A 24,294-nucleotide genomic window follows, 5' to 3' on the forward strand; every position below is an offset into this window, starting at 1 on the left:
AAGAAACTGCAAGGGTAAAAAGACGTTGATGCCAGTTATATACAAGCCTCCCAACAGTGGCTGGGAGGTGGACCACAGATTACAACAGGAAATAGAAAAGATGAGTTAAAAGGGCAATATTATGGTAGTCATGAGAGATTTTAACGTGTAGGTCGATTGGGAAAATCAGGTTGGTAATGGAGCTTGGGAGTGAGTTTGTTGAATGCCTAAGAGATGACCTTTTAGAGCAGTTGTCATTGAGCCTACTAGGGGATCAGCTATACTGGATTGGGTGCAGTTCATCTGCTCTGGATTGGGTGTTATGTAATGAACTGGAGGCGATTAGGGAGCTCAAGGTAAAAGAACCCTTAGAAACCAGTTATCACAATATGATCGAGTTCAACTTGAAATTTGATAGGGAGAAAGTAAAGTCTGATGTAGCAGTATTTCAGTGGAGTAAGGGAAATTACAGTGGTATGAGAGAGGATTTGGCCAAAGCAAATTGGAAGGAGCTGCTGGCAGACACGTCAGCAGAGCAGCAATGGCATGCGTTTCTGGGGAAGAATGAGGAAGGTGCAGGACATGTGTATTCCAAAAATGAAGAAATACTCAAATAGTAAAATAGTACAACCATGGCTGACAAGGGAAGTCAGAGATATTGTAAAAGCAAAAGAAAGGGTATACAACAAAGCAAATATTAGTGGGAAAATAGAGGACTGGGAAGTTTTTAAAAACGTACAGAGAGCAACTAAAAATCATTAGAAGGGAAAAGATGAAATATAAAAGCAAGCTAGCAAATAATATCGAAGTGGATAGTAAAAGTTTTTTCAAATATGTTAAAAATAAAAGAGAAATGAGAGTGGACATAGTACTGCTAGAAAATGAGGCAGGAGAGATAATAATGGGGGACAACGAGATGGCTGATGAACTAAATGAGTATATTGTATCAGTCTTCACTGTGGAAAACACTAGCAAGTGTGCCTGATATTGTAGTGTGTGAAGAAAGAGAAGTGGATGCAGTTACTATTACGCGAGAGAAGGTGCTCAAAAAGCTAAAAGACTTAAAGGTACGCAAGTCACCCAGACCAGATGAACTGCACCCTAGTGTTCTGAAAGAGGTAGCGTTAGAGATTGTGGAGGCAATAGAAATGATCTTTCAAAAATCATTGGACTCTGGCATTGTGCCAGAGGACTGGAAATTTGCAAATTTAAGAAAGGAGGAAGGCAGTAGAAAGGAAATTATAGACCAGTAAGCCTGACCTCAGTGGTTGGGAAGATGTTAGGGTCAATTGTTAAGGACGAGGTGATGGAGTACTTGGCGACACATGACAAGGTAGTACAAAGTCAGCATGATTTCCTTCAGGGAAAATCCTGCCTGACAAACCTGTTGGAATTCTTTGAGGAGATTACAAGTAGAATAGATAAAGGGGATGCTGTGGATGTTGTATATTTGGACTTTCAGTATGTTTTTGACAAGGTGCCACACATGAGGCTGCTTACCAAGTTAAGAGCCCATGGTATTACAGGAAAGTTACTAACATGGTTAGAGCATTGGTTGATTGGTAGGAGGCAGTGAGTGGGAATAAAAGGATCCTTTTCTGGTTGGCTGCCAGTGACTAGTGGTGGTCCACAGGGGTCGGTTTTGGAACCGCTTCTTTTTATGCTGTATATAAATGATTTAGATGATGGAATAAATGGCTTTGTTGCCAAGTTTGCAGTCAATACCAAGATTGGTGGAGGGGCAGGTAGTGTTGGGGAAACAGGTAGGATGCCGAAGGACTTAGATAGATTAGTAGAATAGGCAAGAAAGTGGCAAATGAAATAAAATGTTGGAAAATGCATGGTCATGCACTTTGGTAGTAGAAATAAATGTGCGGACTATTTTCTAAATGGGGAGAAAATCCAAAAATTTGAGGTGCAAAGGGACTTGGGAGTCCTTATGCAGAACACCCTAAAGGTTAACTTGCAGGTTGAGTCGGTGGTGTGGAAGGCACATGCCATGTTAGCATTCATTTTAAGAGGTCTAGAATACAAGAACAAGGATGTCATTCTGAAGCTTTATAAGGCACTGGCGAGGCCTCACCTTGAGTATTGTAAACAGTTTTGGGCCCCTCATCTCAGAAAAGGTGTGCTGGCATTGAAGAGGGTCCAGAGGAGGTTCACAAGGATGATTCCAGGAATGAAAGGGTTATCATACGAGGAACATTTGATGGCTCTGGGTCTGTACTTGCTGGAATTCTGAAGGATCGGGGGGATCTCATTGAAACCTTTCGAATATTGAAAGGCCTAGATAGAGTAAATGTGGAAAGGATGTTTCCCATGGTGGCAGAGTCTAATACAAGAGGGCACAGCCTCAGGATAGAAAGACGCCCCTTCAAAACAGAGATGGGGAGAAATTCTTTAGCCAAAGGGTGGTGAATTTGTGGAATTTGTTGCTACATGCAGCTGTGGAGGCCAGGTCATTGGGTGTATTTAAGGCAGAGATGATAAGTTTCTTGATTGGACATGGCATCAAAGGTTACGGGGAGAAGGCCGGAAACTGGGGTTGAGGAGGAGAGAAAAAAAGGCTCAGGCCTGATTGAATGGCGGAGCAGACTCGATGGGCCAGATGGCCTAATTCTGCTCTTATGTCTTATGGTCTTATGTGGGCTACAGGAGGGGAAATGAGACTAGTGCAGATATACATCTTGGCAGGCAGGGGTGGGTTTGGGCCAAAGAGACTGTTTACCTGCTGTAGGACTCTGACAGCTCCAGGTTGAGAAGCTGTTTTTGCCCTATGTTTTGTTGCACACACCTGGGCAACTCTCCAACTGGACAAAATGGAGTAGTGGGACGTTTTCAGGTCTGCCTGAGAGAGAGCAGATACAACGTCTGGCAATAAAACATGGTTGCAGTGGGGAACAGGAGTATCAGCCAAGATTTTGTGTAGGTCTTAAAACCTCATCCCTCTGACTCAGCATGATATGCACAGTTATGGAGGGGCTGCTGATCCTGCACTTTGAATTCCTCATCAGTAGCCAGCTTTTTACTCTGGCTAACCACATTTATTTTACAAAATTAACATTCTATTTAAAGTAATGCTGCTTTCAATCACTCTCTGCAGGAGGTGACCCCGGGAAATCTGGAGGAACAGGAACAGGAGCAGGACGACGAATTCAAGGATGCTATAGAGGTGAGTTGAACATTACTGGCAGTGAGCTCGTCTGCAGTGCCTCGCAAGCTACTGGCGTGCGTTTTCATGGTACTGAAAGCTCTGCAGCTTGCATTTGTTTCACACTGACACAGATAATGCGGTCGAGAAGGGACCAGTAGAGTCATCAGTGATGAAACAATAAAAAGGACCCTTCTTCAGTTCTGAAGAAGAGTCTTGGCCTGAAACGTTGACTATTTAGTCTTTTCTATAGATGCTGCCTGACCTGCTGAGTTCCTCCAGCATTTTGTGTGTGTTGCATTAAATAAAGATTAGCTTTATTTGTCACATGTACATTGAAACATACAGTGAAAATGTCATTTGTGCCAAAACATAATATACATGAATATCTACTATACATGAGGGGGCTTAATTTTAATGTGATTAGAGGAAAGTATAATAAGGATGTCAGAGGAAAGCTTTTTACCCGAAGTGGTGAGTGCATGGAACACCCTGCCGGGGTGGTGGTTAGTGCAACACTATTATAGCTCAGGACGTCTGAGTTCGGAGTTCACTTCCAGCGTCATCCGTAAGGAGTTTGTACTCTCTTCCCCGGGAACGTGTGGGTTTCCTCCGGGTGCTCCAGTCTCCTCCCACATTCGAAAGACATACTGGTTAGTAGGTTAATTGGTCATTCCAAATTGTCCTATGATCAGGCAAGGGTTAAATAGGTGGATTGCTGGGAAGTGCGGTTTGTTAGGCTGTTACAGCTTGTTCCACTCAGTAAATAAAATAAAAGAAAAGTGGAGGGTTATGTAGGAGGGAAGGATTAGATTGATTTTAGATTAGGTTAAAAGGTCAGCACAACATTGTGGGCCAAAGCACCTGTACTATGCTGTAATGCACAAGAGATTCTTATGTATGAATATGAATATGTATGTGTACACTCTCTTCAAGAGCTCTGCCAAAAGCAGTGTATTAAAATTCTCATTCTTGTTCCTAATGGTTAAATCACATGACTGGGATTATTTTTAATGATGGTGGAGTGGCACAGAGAGTAGAGCTGCTCCCCCATCTGTTCCAGTGACCCAGGCTGGATCCCAACGTAGCTATTTGTTTGATACAGCACACCACCTTGTTAGGTTTAAGGTGAGAGTGGAAAGATTTAATAGGAACTCGAGAGGCAACTTTTAATAAATCAAGGGTGGTGTTCTAAGCAAAAACTTCACACCATCTTAAAAGCTTCTTCCCCCAGGCAGTTAATCTGATCAATCTGTAAATACTTTAAACCACATTTTATAATGCTATTTACGTTGTAAATGCATGTTGGTATTTATGCATATTTTATTCCATATCTGTTCTTTTAACTTTATATTATTCTTAATTCTTTGTAATTGTTGAATGTTGTTGTATGTCACACAAACACACCAGTAAGCTGATCCTTAAATGAGTTGCCAGGGGAAGTAGCTGGGGCGGGTTCATGGAGTGGGAGTGTTTAGGGTGTCATGGTAACATAGCAGTTAGTGCATTCGCTTTTCAGCAACAGCGGTTACCGATCGGAGCTTGATATCCTAACGCTGTCCTGTGAGGAGTTTGTATGTTCATCCTGTGATGCTGTAGGCTTCCTCTAGGTACTCCTGTTTCCTCCACATTCTAAAAATGTACAGATTAGGGTTAGTAAGTAATGGGCATGATTGATTCGATTTGACGCAAGTGACGCGTTTCACTTATGTTTTGATGTTCGTGCGACAAATAAAGCTAATTTCTTTCAACACTCACAACACACTGGAGGAACTCAGCAGGTCGGGCAGCATCCGTGGAAACGATGAGTCGACGTTTCGCGGTGGAACCCTTCGTCAGGACTGTAGAGGGAAAGGGCAGAGGCCCTATAAAGAAGGTGGGGGGAGGGTGCTGCCCGACCTGCTGAGTTCCTCCAGCGTGTTGTGAATGTTGCTTTGATCCCAGCATCTGCGGAGTATTTTGTGTTTAAGATAAGCTAATTTCTTTCATCTTCAGATGGTAAAAGAACTAGCTTGGTGCATGTTAGTCAGTATGTACCAGTTGGGCTGAAGGGCTTGTTTCTGTGCTGTGTAACTGAACTCTATGAATCCTAGGTCACAGGCAAAGCCCTCCCCACCATTGAGCACATTTACAGGGAGTGCTGCCATAGAAAGCAGCATCAATCATAAAGAGCTCCCCACCATCCAGACCATGCTGTCTTCTTGTTATCTATCATCATGCACGAGGTACAGGAGCTTTAGGTCGCACCCCACCAAGAAACAGTTATTACCCTTCAACCATCAGGCCCCGAAGCCAGCATGGATAACTTCACTCACCTCAACACTGAACACAACCCATGGACTCACTTTCAAGGACTCCACAACTCATGTTCTCAGTATTACTTATTTACTGGTTTCTATTTCTTAATTGCAGAATTTTTCTTTTGCAAAATCTTTGCGTATGTATAGTCAAAGTCAGAGTAAACTTATTACCAAAGTACATCTATATCAGATATATGTCCTGAATTCCATTGTCCTCTCTCCTCTCCTATCAGATTCCTTCTTCCGCCCTTTACCTCTTCCACCTGACTTCCCAGCTTCTTACTTCATCCACACTCCCCCTTCAAACAGGGGAGTCTGTCAATGCCCCATCCACTATTCCCTATTCAGCTAGATTACCTCAAGCACCAGGTGACTGACCAATCTTGGTGAATGTGTGGCTTTGCTGGGTGGAAATTGGCTGCTGATTTCTCATACATAACAATCCCTGCACTTCAAAGTCCCTTGCCATGTCTGAGGTGTGTTTGTGATATATTTATAGGCATCCGTTAGTCTCGTGAGACCGAGGATTTGTGCCTTGGAAGGTATTAATATGATAAGGTATTCTGCAAGTGCAAGCCATGTTTTATTTATTATGGCTGTTATGGAAAAAAATAATTTTGTTGTGTGCTCCACTACTTAAGAACAAACAGGTATTTGGAGTCCTGACGAAGGGTCTCGGCCTGAAACGTCGACTGCACCTCTTCCTACAGATGCTGCCTGGCCTGCTGCGTTCACCAGCAACTTTTATGTGTGTTGCTTGAATTTCCAGCATCTGCAGAATTCCTGTTGTTTAGGTATTTGGAGTATGTGGCTTATTGAAAATAAATAGCATTCCCAGTTCTCAAACAGCACTAATTACCTTCTCCTGTCTCCTGTTCAAATAAAAAAACTCAGATTTTACACTGGGTTTTATTTGAATATATTCCTCCTTCACATAGACTCAGTGGGCCACTTCATTGGATAAATGTTTTTACCTTGTTAATGCAAATATCTAATCAGCCAATCATGTGGCTGCTACTCAATGCATAAAAGCATGCAGGTGTGGTCAAGAGATTCAATTGTTGTTCAACCCAAACATCAGAATGGGAAAGAAATGTAATTTAAGTGATTTTTGTGTGTGGAATGATTGTTGGTGCGAGACAGAGTGATATGAGTGTCTCAAAGTGCTGATCTTCTGGGATTTTCACACACAGTAGTCCATAGAGTTTACAGAAAATGGCACGAATAACAAAAAAACATCCAGTGAGCAGCAGTTTTGTGGGGAGGAAGTGTCTTGTTAATAAGAGAAGTCAAATGAGAATGGCCAGGCTGCTTCAAACTGACTGGAAGGTGACAGTATCTCAAATACCCACACGGTACGACACTGGTGTGCAGAACAGCAGCTCTGAACACACAACACGTCGAAGTGAATGGGCTTCAGCAGTAGAATGCAATGAGCATACACTGAGGGGCCACTTTATTAGGGTACAGGAGACCATGGTCCGGAAAAACATTGTCTCATTTTTTACCAGCAGTTATGGTTGAAATGACAATAAAAAGTGACTTGACTTGATCTAACACTGTATCCATGGAGTGTGCATGAGGAATTGGGTTCAGTAGCAATCATAAGACACAGGAGCAGAATTAGGCCATTTGGCCCATCGAGTCTTCTCTGCCGTCACAACTGATTTACTATCCTCTCAATCCCGTTCTCCTGTCTGCTCTCCACAACCTTTGACTGTACTAATCAAGAAACTATCAACCTCTGCTTCAAATTTGCCCCAATGATGTGGCAATAAATTAAACAGATTTATCGCCCTCTAGTTAAAGAAATTCCTCCTCATCTTTGTTCTAAAGGGACATAGTTCTGTTCTGAGGCTGTGCCCTCTGGTCCTAGACTCCCTCACTTTAAGAAGCATCTGCTCCATGCCCACTCTATCTAGGACTGCCAGTATTCATTAGGAAGCTGTTACCCACTCTGGCAGTCCTAGTCCTGATGCTTCTGTACCTCCTTCCTGATGGTAGTGGAACAATGAGATTGTGGAATGGGTGGCAAGGATCCTCAACAATGTTTTGGGCCTTTCGTCTGCAATGCCTGGTAAATGTCACAGATAAAGGGGGAGGGAGACCCTGATGATCTTTTCGGTGGTTTTTACTGTCCTCTGTAGGGTTTTCGTTCTGATGCCTTGCAGCTTCTGTACCACACATTGATGCAGCCAGACAGGACACTCTCAGTGCTCCTGTAGAAAGTTGTTAGAATGGGGGCGGGGAGCCTTGCAGACCTCAATCTCCTCAGAAAGTGTAGGCGCTGCTGTGCCTTCTTGACGAGTGAGGAGGTGCTATTGATCTAGTTAGATTGCCCGTTATGTGCACGCCAAAGGGCTTTGTGTTCTTTACTCTCTCCATGGCAGAGGCATTGATGTGCAATGGAGAGCGGTCAGTGTGTGCCTTCCTGAAGTCCCCACAGTGATCTCTTTTGTTTTGGCTGCATTGAGGCTCAGGTTCTCGTCTCGCACCATTTGACAAGCCTGTCTGTATGCCAACTTGTCGTTGTTGCTGGTGAGGCTGACTGCTGTTGTATCATAGTGAAGCTGATGGTACGGTTTGAGGTGAATCAGCAGTGTGAACATCCTGGGGCTGAGCACACAACCCTAGGGGACACAAGTGCTCAGTGTGATGGAGCTTGAGATGCTGCTGCTATTTTGGACTGACTTGGGTCTTTCTGTCAAGAACTCCAAGATCCAGTTACAGAGAGTATCAGTACTATTGATTAACTGTATCTTGGTGCATGTGGCAATAATAGATCAATACCAATGTCTGCCTAAAAAGTTGCATGTGTGTTGGAGGACATTTGCAGTTTGAGGAGCTTTTGAGCATTCTTTCTGTAGAAGAGGACCCAATACAATAAGTAACCTCTGCAGAGGCTGCTACTGGCAGTCCATTGGCTGATACACGTCCTCTTTACAATAACACCCAGTAGTTGCCAGCTCTAGTTAGAGCTGGGCATAGAGTCACACAGCATGGAAATAGGCTGTTTGGCCCAACTGGTCCATGCCAACCAAGACTCCCATTTAAGCTGGTCCCATTTGCCTGTATTTGACCCACAACTCTCGAAACCTCTCCTATCCATGTAGCTGTCCAAGTACCTTTTAAATGTTCTTACTGTACCTGCCCCAACACACTTCTTCTAGTGGCTCATTCCATATAATTATTTGTATTTATTTAGAGATACAGCACGGTAATAGGCCGTTCTGGACCAGTGAACCTGTGCCACCCAATTACACCCGTCTGACCAATTAGCCTACTAACCCGTACGTCTTTGGAATGTGAGAGGAAACCAGAGCACCAGGAGGAAGGGCACATGGCCATGAGGAGAACGTACAAAACTCTTACAGACAGTGGCAGAATTGTACTCAGGTTGCTGGAGCTGGGAATAGTGTTATGCTAACTGCTACACTACCATGCTGCCCACACTGACCACCTTTTGGATGACAAAGTTTCCCCTCAGATTCTGTTAAATCTCTCCCCTCTCATCTTAAACCTATGCCCTCTAAATCTTGATTCCCCCAACACTCGGTAACAGTGCACATTCACTCTGTCTATGTTCCTCATAATTTTATGCACCCCTATCTCTCCGTCTGCTTTGAGGGTAAAAAAAACTTCCATCCTCTCTCCATAACTCAGTCCCTTGAGTTCTGGCCAACATCCTTGCTAAAAAACAAAATTGAAGCAAAGGACTTTGTCACTTGACTTGTCTGCTCCTGCCTGTCGCACCTGTCTTCGTAAAGGTCATGATTAGGACACAGAAGATCGGAGCAGGAGTAGGCCACCAGGCCTCTTGAGTCTGCCTTGACTGTTCTCTATAACCATGGCTGATCTATGATGGCCTCAACTCCATGTGCTGCTTCCCCATCACCCTCAATTCTATGACACATAGAACTGCGGGTAAAGACTAACTTTATTTGTTCAATGTGCATCAAAGCAGACGGTGATATGTGAAATTTGTGTCAGCGACTAACACAGTCCAATGGTGTGAAGGGGCAGCTCACAAGTGTTGCCATATTTCCAGTACCAACATAACATGCTCACAACTTACCCGTACGTGTTTGGAATGTGGGAGGAACCTGGAGCACCTGAGGAAACCCATGGGAGAATGTAGAAACTCCTTCCAAGCAGTGTGGTGAATTGAATTCTGTCACCACTGTGAAGTGTTACACTAGCCACTACACTTCTGTGCAGTGCAGCATTGGAGACAGGCCATTCAACCCACTTTTTGGGACTGGTCTTAATGTGAATTTATGCTAAATATCCTCCTCCTGTGTATGATCTATACCCCTCCATTCATGCATCGAGCCAGTCTGTTTAAAAGCCTCTTAAATTTCACCAAACTACACTTGCAAGAAACAGTTTGTGAACCCTTTGCAGTTACCTGGTTTTCTGCATTAATTACTCATAAAATGTGGTCTGATCTGAATGTTAAGTTACAAGAATAGACAAACACAATCTGTCTAAACTAACAACACACAAACAATTGAACAACTTTTCGTCAATACTGACTACACCATTTAAGCAATCACAGTCTAGGTTCAAAAAAAGTATGTGAACCTCTGGGGTAATGCATTCTACAAAAGCTATTTGAAACCAACTGTTCCAATCAGTGAGATGAGATTGGAGGTGTGGGTTGTCGAGGTACCCTGCCCTAAAAAAACACACAAAGTCAGATTACTGACAGAGCCTGCTCTTCTCAAGAAAGATCTGTTCATGTGCATCATGTCGCGATCAAAATAACTTTCAGAGGACCTTAGAAGAAGAATTGTAGAGATACGTGAAGCTGGAAAAAGCTACAAAGCTACTGGCAGTCTGTCGGATTCACCTCAATAATAAGCAAATGCTTTGAGGGGCTGGTCAAGGATTACATCTGCAGCTTGCTGCCATCCACACTGGACCCCCTAAAATTTACCTACCAACACAACTGATCGACAGACGATGCAATAGCCACAGCTCTACACACCGTCCTTGCACATTTGGAGAAGAGGGATGCTGATGTGAAAGTGCTGTTCTTGTTATGGTGTTCAGCTTTCAACACCATAATTCCTTCCAGGCTCGACAAGACGCTCAGAGACCTCGGCCTTCACCCTGCCTTGTATAGCTGTATCCTGGACTTCCTGTCAGATCACTGGCAGGTCTCCCTTCACCCTTCACCCCTCTGACTCTGAACACAGGTGCCCCTCAGGGCTGTGTACTTAGCCCCCTCCTTTACTCTCTGTATACCCATGATTGTGTTGCCACGCACTGCTCCAATCTGCTAACCAAATTTGCTGATGACACTACACTGATTGACCTAATCTCAGATAATAATGAGGCAGCTTACAGAGAGGAAGTAATCACCCTGACACAGTGGTGTCAAGAAAACAACCTCTTCCTCAACGTCACAAAAGCAAAGGAGCTGGTTGTGGACTACAGGAGGAATGGAGACAGGCTAATCTCTATTGACATCAATGGATCTGGGATTGAAAGGGTGAACAGCTTTAAGTTTCTTGGCATAAACATCACTGAGAATCTCACGTGGTCTGTACATACAGGCTGTGTGGTGAAAAAAGCACAACAGTGCCTCTTTCACCTCAGACCGTTGAAGAAGTTTGGTGCGGGCCCCAAATCCTAAGAACTTTTTATAGGAGCACAATTGAGAGCATCCTGACTGGCTGCATCACTGCCTAATATGGGAACTGTACTTCCCTCAATCGCAGGATTCTACAGAGAGTGGTGCGGACAGTCTAGCACATCTGTAGATGTGACCTTCCCACTATTCAGGATATTTACAAAGACAGGTGTGTAAAAAGGGTCTGAAGGATCATTGGAGACCTAAGTCATCCCAACCATAAACTGTTCCAGCTGCTACTGCAGCATAAAAGCCAGGACCAACAGGCTCCGGGACAGCTTCTTCCACCAGGCCATGAGACTGCTTACTTAATGCTTACGCAATTGTATTTCAATGTTATATTGACTACCCTGTTGTGCATAATATTTATTATAAGTTACTATAATTGCACATTGCACATTTGAACGGAGACATAACGTAAAGATTTTTTACTCCTCATGTATATGAAGGATATAAGTAATAAAGTCAATTCAATTCAATTCAGAAGCATTTCTAAAGACTTGAGTGTTTCAGTAAAGATCACACCAAGAGCACAACATGCAATGCTGAAGGAGATGAAAAAGAACCCAAGGGTAATGACAAAAGACCTGCAGAATCTCTAGAACTCGCTAAGGCCTCTGTTCATGTGTCCACTATAAGAAAAACACTGAACAAGAATGGTGTTCATGGAAGGACTGCTCTCCAAAAAAAACATTGCTGCATGTCTCAGGTTTTCAAAAGATGACCTGGATGTTCCACAATGCTTCTGGGACAATGTTCTGTGGACAGATGAGACAGAAGTTGAACTTTTTAGCAGAAATGCACACTAACACCAAAACCTCATCCCAGCTGTGAAGCGTGGTGGAAGGAGCATCATGGTTTGGGGCTGCTTTGCTGCCTCAGGGCCTGGACAGCTTGCAGTCGTTGAGGAAACAATGAATTCAAAATTGTATCAAGACATTTTACAGGAGAATGTCGGAATAGTGGCCGTCACCTGAAGACTAATGGAAGTTCGATAGTGCAACAAGACAGTGATCCGAAACACAAGAGTAAATCAACAGCAGAATGGTTTAAAAAGAAGAAAATTGGTGTATCTTTTGTTTATTCATTTATGAGATGTGGGTGTTTATTGCCCATCCCCAGTTGTCCTTGAGAAGGTGGTGATGAGCTGCCTCTTGAACTGGTACAGTCCCTGAGGTGTAGATATATCCACCGTGCTGTTAGGGAGACCAAGCCTGAGTCCAGACCTTAACCCAATTGAAATGCTGTGACATCACCTGAAGAGGGCTGTTCATGCAAGCCATTCCAGAAATATTGATGAACTGAAACAATTTTGTATGTAGGAATGGTCTAAAATTCCTCCTCGCTGTTATGCAAGTCTGATCAGTAGCTCCAGGGAATGTTTGATGGAGGTTATTGCTGTTAAAGGAGGTTCTACCAGTTATTTAATACAAGGGTTCACATACTTTTTCCAGCCTGGACTGTGAATGATTAAACAATGTTTTTAATAAAGACGTGCAAAGTATAATTATGTGTTATTAGTTTAGGCATCCGTTAGTCTCGTAAGACCGTGGATTTGCACCTTGGAAGGTTTTCCAAGGCGCAGGCCTGGGCAGGGTTGTATGGAAGACCGGCAATTGCCCATGCTGCAAGCCTCCCCTCTCCACACCACCGATGTTGTCCAAGGGACGGCATTAGGGCCGATACAGCTTGGCACCAGTGCCGTCGCAGAGCAGCGTGTGGTTAAGTGCCTTGCTCAAGGACACAACACGCTGCCTCAGCTGATGCTCGAACTAGCGACCTTCAGATCACTAGACCGACGCCTTAACCACTTGGCCATGCGCCAGCAGATTGTGCTTGTTTATTATTGTGACTTAGATGAAGATCGGACCACATTTTATGCGCAATTAATACAGAAAATCAGGTAGTTGCAAAGGGTTCAGAAACTCTTTTTTTTGCCACGGTTCCTGCTTCCACTACTACTCCAATAATGCATTTCAGACACCAACCACTATGTAAGTTTTTAAAAAAAACTTCCCCGCGTATTGCCTGTAAACTCCTCCACCTCGCCCTTAAAAGCTTGTCCTCTGGTGTTTGACACTTTTGTCCTCTGAAGAAGGTTCTGACTTTCCACCCTCTCTATGCTTCTCATAATTTTAGACGCCCCTATCAGGTCTTCCCTTGGCCTCTAACACAAGGGAAAACAATCAAGTTTGTCCAACTTCTCCTTATAGCTCATGCCCTCTAATTCAGGCAGCATCCTGTTATGCTTTAACTTACCCTCTCCAAAGTCTCCACATCCTTACTGTAATGGAGTAACCAGAACCGAATCCAATACTCTGGCTGTGTGGTCTGACTAAGGGTTTTATGTAGTTGCTTAGTTTTCAAAAATTAATCTGCCTTCACTTTAGTTGTTTCTAACAATCTAATTCCCATACTTCTCTGGGCTGGAGGATCCCAGAGACATAGATTTGGACACACCTCTGTTTTAAGTGGACCAGACCTTTGTCTTTTTACTACGTTCCCTTGTTCGAGATTCTCCCAGGATGTTCCGAAATTGGGACGAATGCTTCAGAGTGAGAAGGTTATAAAAGCATCGAGGCCATATTCAGGCCACAGCTTGAACACTGCTTGCTGCTGTAGTCACCACTGTATGAAGTTGAGAATGAATTGGAGAGGCTACGTGAGAGGCTTTTGAGGATGTCACCAGGACTGGAATATTTCAGCCTGGGGCAAAGACTACATAAGCCAGGGGTATTGTCTATGCAACAGAGGAAGCTAAGGGGAGGCATAATTGAGGTGTGTAAGAATAATGAGGGTGCCTGACAGCAAGAAGAAGAGGTGTAACACAAAGTGGTTAAGGAGAAATTAGCAGGGAAAGGAGGAAAATTAGTCTGACCCAAAGGATGAAGGAAGTGTGGAACTCACTGTTTAGAAGGGTGAGAGAGGCAGAAACACTCTCCACATTTCAAAAGTGGTGTGGACTTGAAGGACTACACCTATGGCTGGGAGGTGGGTTACTCCTTTTCAACCAGGACAGTGATGTCACACCAGTGTTCTTCACTGACCACCTACAGGACCAGAAAGCAGGCAGAGGGACATGGAAGCTGAATGTTGGGTTGGTGACCTCAGAGAACATTAATGAACTAGAGAGGAATACACAGAATGGAGAACCATTCTTTAATTCCCTGTTCACTGGTGGGTTGTGATGAAGGAGAACAGCAAGGTGTTTTTCAACTGCAAAGGTGTTCAGAAGAAAGGCAGGGTCAGAAGGAATTATGTCAACTCCAGACAGAGTTAAAAGATGTGAAAAGCCAGTAAACCTAGCACTTCGCCTCCGAATACTCCATGAGTATCTTCTGATCCAGTCACATTTTTTCTTCAGGAAGATTCACAGAGGGAGCTCTGTGATCCACAGCTTTAAGGAAGAGGACAGCAAGGTGCCATCCTCACACACAGATATACTGAGGATCTGTAGGTCCTTCAATGCCACTCTGTATGATAGAAAGACCACAGGTAACACAGCCTCCCAGAACTTATCTATCACACAGGAGAGTCTGGACCAGCCACTGACCCTGGTGGAGCTGACTGACTCCATCCCTTCCTTTGAATTGAATCAAACTCCCGGTGGCTCACAAGGCCATCAGGCAGTGGTCAGCATGGAATTTCCTGCAGAGACTGCAGGAGAAGGATTCACTGGACACCCTGGGGTAGTTTCCCTGGCAGACTGTTCAGACCATCTGACAGAATGCCTCATTGTAAGCAGCAGGCATCAAGACCCTCACCTGACTGGTGCTGACAGGGACCCTCCCTGTCAGATCCTTGCAGCATTATTGGAGCATCATCCACACAACCCGCTGCCTGTGGGATTACTATAGTGGGTAAGAGACAGAAGCTCACCTTTTTTCAGACTGTGGGTTTGCTGAGAAGGTGAGGAGAAGGTTGAAAGGGCTTGTACCATGTTTCATCCCCAACAGCTGTATGATAGAGGACTCTCCGGTCTACAGGCTGTTCCCATGGACACAGCTGGAGACCAACATCGAGTGCCTCTGGCAGATCATCAAATCGGTGAAAAAAACTCTTTGGTCTGTCTGAAACTTGTTGGTCTACCAGCGCATCCAGATGTCTGTGGAGGAATGCTGCGGACTGGCAATTTCCATGCTACAGGAGTATGTGCTGAGGGATGCACTGAAGCTTGGTGTCCTCGCTGCAGAGCTCTCGGTGGGGAAGGACCACGGTGTAGGCTTCACCACAGTGCTGGGTTGGGGGAGGAAGCCTCTCAATTATTATAGTATTTAATATAAAACCCTGGAGTGCCACATGAGCGGCAGCAGTGCTAGAGCAGTATGGGAAGCTTTGACCGTGTATGTAAAGAATGGAAAGGCCCGGAATGGTTTAATCTTGTAAATAATTTTTTATGATGACTAAAGATTATTTTGTTTAAAAACAGGATAGTGAAGGATCAGATGACGTTCCTGGTGAAGCCTATCAAATATTGAAAGGCCTGGATAGAGTGGATATGGAAAGGATGTTTCTAGTTATAGTCATAGTCATACTTATATTGATCCTGAGGGAAATTGATTTTCGTTACAGTTGCCCCAACCAAGAATAGAGTATAAATATAGCAATATAAAACCATAAATAATTAAATAGTAATATGTAAATTATGCCAGGAAAGAAGTCCAGGACCAGCCTATTGGCTCAGGGTGACAACTCCAAGGGAGGAGTTGTAAAGTTTGATGGCCATAGGCAGGAATGACTTCCTATGACGCTCTGTGTTGCATCTTGGTGGAATGAGTCTTTGGCTGAATATACTCCTGTGCCCAACCAGTACATTATGTAGTGGATGGGAGACATTGCCCAAGATGGCATGCAACTTGGACAGCATCCTCATTTCAGACACCACTGTCAGAGAGCCCAGTTCCATCCCCACAACATTACTGGCCTTACGAATGAGTTTGCTGATTCTTTTGGTGCGTTTGTTGATTCTAATGGTGTCTTATGGTGCTTGGCACGTTTTCACAGTTCCTTGTGGCTCTTTACCCCTCTCCCATCAGAAAGGGGAGGCTCCTTGAGCCTGATAATACCTGCTTTCATGTTTCTGTCCAATGGGAGAGGGGTGGGGGTCTTTGATTATGCTGGCTGCTTTACTGAGGCAGCAAGAAGTATAGACAGGGTATGGAGAAGAATGCTGGTTCCTGTGAATGTGCTGAGCTGGGTTCACTTTCCTGTGGTCACGGGCAGAGCAGTTGCCATATCAAGCTGTTAGGTATTCAGACAGAATGCTTTCTATGGTGCATTGATAAGAGTCAGTAAGAACATGCCAAATTTCTTTAGCTTCCCGAGGGAGTAGACGTTTATTGAGACTCTTGAACAGGCCTCTTGTATGATAAAATGGACTCTTGGCCTCACAATCTTCTTCACTGTCATCTTTCATTTTATCATTTACCTTCACTGCACTCCTTTTACACTTTATTTTTCATTGTTATAATCACTATGCAAGACAAGCATAGTGCATGTTAGTGTACGTGACAATAATAAATCAATACCTGTAGCCTTATAGCAATCAGATAGAGGCTGTCTTGTGATCTTGGTGGTGTGTGCTTCTGGGCTTTTGTGTCTTCTGCTTTATGGGAGGAGGTAGAAGACCTTTCCATCTTGTTGAAAAAGCTTGGAAAAGTTGTCTTTGCACTGATCCTCCTTACTGCATCACTGTCCTTTGTAATTCCCCGGAGTCATTTACCATTCCATCTCCACTCAGTGATTGCTGATTAGTTATTTAACTCCCAGTGATGTTCTGGGGATTATTTAATGATCAAATGATTGCAACAGTGCATATTTTGTTGAAACTCTTCTGTTCACAGTTTAACAAAAAGCATTGAACACAAATGGGTCCCTAATTTGTTTTGAAATAGTGGCAAAGGAACTGCACGTCAACACATTTGTTACTGATTTCACACACCACAATTTCAGTCTATAAAATGTTCAGGCCCAATTTTACGCCAAGTATGCGTGTCATGTCTGGTTTTATTTGGCTCTGTGTCCTCTACAATCATTTATGTGCAATTTCCGGTATTTGCTTTTTGATTTTTCTTTTGGTTTATGTGAAAGGACATGGCTGCTCTTGGTTTATTTTGATTGCATACCGTAGAGAGTTTGCAGATTCCACACCTGGGAGAGCAAACCAGGGCGAGATGCAGCAGCCAGCCCCTAGCCTGCAATTTAATTTGCAGTTGATTACCATCGTAGGACATTGAGATGCACAAAGGCTGCATTGCGTCGAAGTTACTGTACATTGGGGTAAGGTGTCATCAGGTCTGTCACCCATTCTAGGCAAACTCATGGATAGATCTGATATGATCTTACACAGGGCATGGATGCCCCATCGTAGTGTGATGGCTTTCCTATGAAGGGTCTCAACCTAAAACATGTACTGCTCTTTGGCCTCCACAGATGCTGTCTGAGCTGTTGGCAATGTCAGACAAAACACTTTTCGTGTGTTGGTTGAGATTGTCAGCATCTGCAGTCTCTCTTGGGTCTCTGTAATGGCTTTCACAGTTTATCTTTCTGGTTATGAGCTCTGAATTAAACTGTTCCCTTTTTCTTCTGGATGGAGGTACTGTACATTTGGGCTTAATCTGCTCTTGTATAAGAACAGTTTGAAACATTCTTTCTTGGAATGTCCAAATTACCACGTAGTCTGGCATTTATTTGGAATTGGTTTATTATTGTCACGTGAACCGAGGTACAGGGAATAGCTTGTCTTGCAATACTGTTCCTATAGATCATTTCATCACATCAGCGTATTGAGGTAGTACAAGGGGAAACAATAAAAGAATGCAGAGAAAGTGCGTTTGTAGGTAGACATGAGGGGTATAGATAGGGTAAATGCAAGTAGACTTTTCCTGCTCAGGTTGGGTGAGGCTAGAACTACAAACAAAATACATAATTGTACTCAGTTTACTAGAACTACAAAGTTTTGTTAGTCAAGCCAGGGTAGGATCTGTACAGCGAATGGTAGAGCTTCGGGGACAGTTGTGCACAGAGGGTTTTCAGAGTCACAGGTAGGCAGGATGGCGAAGAAGCCTTTTGTAACACTGTCCTTCATTAGTCAGGAGGGCACTGAGTGTAGGAGTTAGGATGTTATGTTGCAGTTGCACAAGACTTTGGTGAGGCTGCACCTGGAGCATTGAATACAAACTTGGTCTTGTTGCAGGAAGGACATCATTAAAATGGTAAGAGTGCAAAGAAGATTTGTAAGAATCTTGTAAAGCCTCAAAGATCTGAGTCGTAGGGAGAGGTTGAGCAGTCTGGGACTTTTATTAGGGGACAGGGTTGAACTTATAGAGGTGTATGAAAACATGAGGAACATGGATAGGATGTATGCATACCCTTTTTCCCTGGGAAGGGGTAGTAGAGGGCATAGGGTCAAAATGAGAGGGGCGATGTTTAAAAGGGACCTGCGGGGAAACTTCTTTACACAGAGGGTGGTGAGTATGCAGAACGAGCTGCCAAGAGAAGTGGTTGAAATAAAGATAAAGGTTAGCATAATTTGTCACATGTGCAGCAAAACATCGAAATACAGTTTGCGTGTATGAGTAATAAGTCCAAGGATGTGCTGTGGGCAGTCCATGAGTGTTGCCATGCTCCTGGCAGCATCACTGCATGCCCGCAACTTACTGCCCTTTACATCTTTGAAATGTAAGAAGAAACCAGACCCCAAAGAGGAAACCCACTTGTCTGCTCCACTATTCATCATGGCTGATTTATTTTCCTGTCAACTCCGTACTCCTGCCTTCGATGTCCTCACTAAGCAAGAACCTATCAACTTTGCTTTAAATATACCCATTGACTTGGCCTCCACAGCCACCTGTGGCAATGAATTCCGCTGGTTTAACAACCTTGTTTTATTATAACTGCTTGAGGTGGAGATGTGTTGCCCCAAATTCCTCCTGTCAAACAAGATGCCAGATCATCTTGTTGCAGCAGGCAAGAGGGGCCAAATGGCCTCCCCTCACTTCCACGTCTTACGTTCCTGAAGTTAATTTCGTGTATGCCTTGCTATTGTCTACAAACATCACCGAGCAGAAGTTAGTCCGTGGCTGCCTATTCCTAAAGAGGTAATGCGCATGGTCTTAGGGAGAACGTACAGACTTCTTACAGACAGCAGTGGGAATTGAACCCTGATCGCTAGTGCTGTAAAGTATTACATTCACCGCTCCACTATCATCTTCCATTGCAGTATACCATACTGGCTACCATGCCAGGGTATGGTAGGTACGATAAAAACCTTGAAATGACATTCTTCTCTCTTTACTCTGTCCAGGAACTTCATGATTTTATATACTTTCATTAAATCTCTCCTTGGCTTCCTTTGTTCCAAAGGAAACATCTCCAGCCTATCCAGTCCTGGCTGATATTTTCCATTCCAGGAAAAGATCCTCTTAAATCTGCTCTGTACCCTCTACTGCACACCACCCTTGTAATCAGAACTGTACACAATGCTTAAAGCTGTGGTGTAACCTCTCCTAGGCATAGTTCCAGCATACTAACCACTGACATCTTATCAATCTACAGTCTACAGGTTTCCCCCGCCATCCAAAGGTAGAGCATCCCTATGAAACGAATCGTAAGCTGGAATGTCGTAAAGTGAGGAAGCAATTACCATTAATTTATATGGGAAAAATTTGTGAGCGTTCGCAGACCCAAAAATAACGTACCAAATCATGCCAAATAACACATAAAACCTAAAATAACAGTAACATATAGTAAAAGCAGGAATGATATGATGAATACACAGCCAATATAAAGTAGAAATATTTTTCCACAATCACTGTTCTCTGTAGCGAAAATCTCACACAAGCGCTCTCGGCAAAAACACGGCGCAAGCGCTCTCCAGTAACCTTTAAGCTATGAAGCTGCCAAATCATACCAAATAACACGTAAAAATACACAGTTGATATAAAGTAGAAATAATGTATGTACAGTGTAGTATCACTGACGGGAATTGGGAAGACACCGAGCACACTGATGATGGTGTGTTAGGCTGAGTCGTCGGAGGCTGGGGTGGTGCAGTGGCCCCCACCCTCCGGGCAGCGACCGATACCAATCTGCGAAGCATGCAGTAGTAGCCGGTTCGCATACAGCACATCCTTAAGAAAAAAGCCGAAACAAACAAGCTAATTAATTAGGTGGCCGCCCAGCACTTAAATGTCAGCCCAGATCAGAGACGATTGCCGATTGTGTCGCCTCTGATCTGGGCCGACATTTACGTACCGGGCGGCACCTAAGTAATTAGCTTGTTTATTTCAGCTTTTTTTCTTAAAGATGTGCTGGGTGCATCCTGGCTGCTGCTGCATTCTCCGCGGATGGGTATCTGTCCGCAGCCCGGGGGTTGGGGTGGTGGGACACTGGAGTGTCATCTCATCATCGTCTGTTTCCATCAGGGCAGGCAGCTCATCTTCTTCTATGTCTGCCGGCCTCGATGTCGAAGGTCGAGGTTCGTCGTCTGCTGTGGCTGATGTGGAAGGCTTGCTTGACTGCTTAGCCTCGCGCATTTTTCTATCATACAGTTCTTTGTAAGGACTCAAACCATCTTGCAATTATGCCCTAAACCGACGTACCCTTTCAAAATTAAAGTCGTACTTTTCTGCAATCATTGCAGCGAAAATCTCACGCAGTTGCTTCATGTTCAGTTCCTTTCGGTCCGTTCACTGCTGCATTCGGTTTCGATTGTTATCCTTTCCTCTTTCAATTGCATCAGCTCTTCATCTATCAGTTCTTAGTCATGAGATGCCAAAACCACTTCAACATCATCTTTGTCAACTTCCACAAGTCAAACTCACTTTGTCCTTACTTCGTTCACCATGATCGAAATGCTTAATTATGTCTAGTTTTACGCTAAGTGTAACACCCTTACGAGCTCTTTCAGGCTTTTCCGATACAGTACCTTAGAACTCATCAGGCAAACGGATGCTCAGAGACACGTGTTTAAGCAATGCCGGCTAGAATGCTGTTCCGAATCCGGGGGAGAGCGACTGCTCGGGGCGCGCGCTGCCTTCTTTCGTAACAGTGGAAACACCTTCTGTTAGCGAAAACAGGTCTTTCATAACAGTGAGGTTTCGTAAAGCGAACGATCGAAAAGCGGGGAACACCTGTATTGGGTTTAATCCACGTTTAATTTTTCAAATTTCCTTGTTTTTTTTCCCCCTTTCTGCTGCTTATTTCAAAAGGAGCATCAGCTGCTGGTTACGGTGAGTAATATCATGTTGAATGTTCAGTAGCTTCCTTCACGGCTGTGGGTAGAAACTTGTTTGTGTGGATTTTAAAGTACTGAGCCACTTTCAGAATACATCACTGTAACACTATCTGAGTCTATTGAATGAAGCCACAGGGCCATTTGTTTGACTGAAGAGTGAGAGGATTTTACTGGAGAATAAGTCACTTTTGTGTTTGCAGGAAGATAGACATTTCCTTTAGAAAAAAATAGGTCAGTCTTGTAGACTTCGTATCAAAATAACCTGCAGTTTCTTGTCAGGTTATGTGGGCTTAAATAGAGTCATAGGACTGAACGACACAGAAACAGGCCCTTCGGTCCATCTAGTCTGCTGAATAATTATTCTGCCTAGTTCCCCCGACCTGCACCTAGCCCACAGGTCTCCATACCCCTCCTATTCATGTACCTATCTAAATTTCTCTTACGTTAAAATTGAGCCTGCAATCACCACTTCTGCTGGCAGCTTGTTGAACTCTCACCACCCTCTGAGAGAAGAAGTTGCCCCTCAAGTTCCCCTTAAACATTTCATCTTTCGCCTATAACATTTAACCTTTAAAGCACAATCTCAGAACTGTCCTCACACCGCATTTCCTGTTGCTTCATTGAGAACCTTGTACTATAGTCACTTGCATGATCATCAGTGGATAGGTATGTAAGTTATGTACAGAAGATGGTGGTGATTAAGTTGGGGTGAGGTTTCATGGCATACCTTTAGAACCACTTGTGCTGTCTCCTTTTTTCCCCCCATATCATCAATTAAATCATGGAACATCTGGTCTTAATGCCTCGCTCATCACTGCTGTCCATAATCAACCCAGTGCTGTCAACAAGTGAAGATTTAACGTACATTTGCTGCCCCAGTCTTCATTGTTGGAGGATGCTTTGATGGACATCTTGATTGGTGAGGGCCAGTTGGTCTGAAGAGCCTTTCTGTGTGCTGTATTACGCTATGACTCTTTGACAGGCAGTGAGGTTGCTCACCAACGATCTTAGTCTTATATATGCATATTGGCTGTTGTTTGTACTGAACTTATAACCTTGTTCCATTGAAGTTCATGAAACCACTTATGCTATGCTGGCCATATAGGGCTGGGGAAGCTCCCACTGTATAGAATAGGCAACCACAGACTAACTTCTGCTCAGTGATGTTGGTAGCCTATAGCAAGGAATGCATGAGATTAACTTCTGGAGTGTAAGTCATAGAAGCAATGGAAGACTATTCAGCCCCTCTTGTCTGCTGCAACAGGATAATCTCTACCTCAATCAGTTATAACAAAACAAGGGTGGTGAATCTGGTGTAAATCATTGCCACAGACAGCTATGGAGGCCAAGCCAATGGGTATATTTAAAGCAGGGATTGATAGGTTCTTGCTTAGTAAGGGCATCAAAGGTTATGGGGAGAAGGTCGGAGAATGAAGTTGGAGAATAAATCAGTCACGATAGAATAGTGGAGCAGATTCGATGGACTGAATGTCTTATGGTCAATCACTGTGAACATGTGTTTATTTTATACTTCATCCTAACTGCTTTACAATCAATTTCTTTTCATTGAGGTATTGTTCGTATGAATCTAATCCACTGACATTTTAAACACTTGAAAGCTCATTAAAGGATTACAGTATGGATTAAAATATATTTACATGGGTAATTTGAACAAATCCTGCTCACACTGCTACAGATTCCAAGCCTAACCATTGGGTGCCCAGGTCAGGCTAATAACAAACGAAGTATGTCGTGAATCACTGGTCTAATCTTGCTGCATCAATGACTGAGTGGCTTAATTTTCCAGCATTGAAGTGTTGCCAAGTCTGAGGATGGTTCAAAATGCAGGAATCTTCCTGCCCAAAATGAATTCAAATGAAAGATAGGTTAATTTTGTATGCATACCCATACCAGTGGACGGTGCCTATAAAAAGTATTCACCGCCCCTTAACAGTTTTTATGTTTTATTGTGTTACAGTATTGAATCACAGTGGATTTAATTTAGCTTTTTTTTTTGACACTGATCAACAAAATGACGCTTTTGTGTTTAAGTAAAAACAGATCTCTACAATGTGATCTAAATTAATTACAAATATAAATCACAAAATAATTGATTGCATAAGTGTTCACCTCCTTCAAGTCAGTATTTAGTAGATGCACCTTTGGCAGCAATTACAGCCTTGAGTCTGTGTGGATAAGTCTCTGTCAGCTTTGCACATCTAGACACTGCAATTTTTCCCTATTCTTCTTTACAAAACTGCTCAAGATCTGTCATATTATATGGAGATTGTGAGTGAACAGCCCTTTGCAAGTTCAGCCACAAATTCTCGGTTGGATTGAGGTCTGGACTCCGACTTGGCCACTCCAGGACATTAACTTTGTTGTTTTTAAGCCGTTCCTGTGTAGCTTTGACTTATGCTTGGGGTTACTGTCTTGCTGCAAAACAAGTCTTCTTCCAAGTTGCGGTTCTCTTGCAGACTGCATCAGGTTTTCCTCCAGGATTTCCCTGTATTTTGCTGCATTCGTTTTACCCTCTACCTTCACAAACCTTTTGGAGCCTGCTGCAGTGAAGCATCCCCACAGCATGATGCAGCCACCACCATGCTTCATGGTAGGGATGGTGTGTTTTTGATGATGTGCGGTGTTGGGCTTACACCAAACACAGCGTTTAGTCTGATGGCCAAAAAGCTCAATTTTGGTTTCATCAGACCATAGAACCTTCTTCCAGCTGACTTCAGCGTCTCCCACGTGCCTTCTGGCAAACTCTATCCGAGATTTCATGTGAGTTTTTTTCAACAGTGACTTTCTCCTTGCCGCTCTCCCATAAAACTGTAACTGGTGAAGCACCCGGGCAACAGTTGTATGCGCAGTCTCTCCTATCTTAGCCAGTGAAGCTTGTAACTCCTCCAAAGTTGTCATAGGACTTTTGCTGGCCTCTCTCACTAGTCCCCTTCCTGCATGGTCACACAATTTTTGAGGACAGCCTGCT

The 24,294-nt window shown here is 43.7% G+C and overlaps 1 protein-coding gene across 2 annotated transcripts in view; it reads left to right on the forward strand.

The window, feature by feature from the left end:
- Positions 1-24,294, forward strand: part of zfyve27 (zinc finger, FYVE domain containing 27) — a 216,938-nt gene that overhangs the window by 73,364 nt on the left and 119,280 nt on the right. The window contains exons 7-8 of one of the 2 annotated variants that reach the window (XM_063071388.1): positions 3,083-3,151; positions 21,280-21,300. In XM_063071388.1, coding sequence (XP_062927458.1) covers positions 3,083-3,151; positions 21,280-21,300 — 90 coding nt within the window. The remainder of the gene's footprint in view (positions 1-3,082; positions 3,152-21,279; positions 21,301-24,294) is intronic. The other variant, XM_063071389.1, reaches the window with a different exon arrangement.

Source organism: Mobula hypostoma, chromosome 19 (genome assembly GCF_963921235.1).
Source record: "Mobula hypostoma chromosome 19, sMobHyp1.1, whole genome shotgun sequence".
In the NCBI taxonomy this organism is placed as follows: Eukaryota; Metazoa; Chordata; class Chondrichthyes; order Myliobatiformes; family Myliobatidae; genus Mobula; species Mobula hypostoma.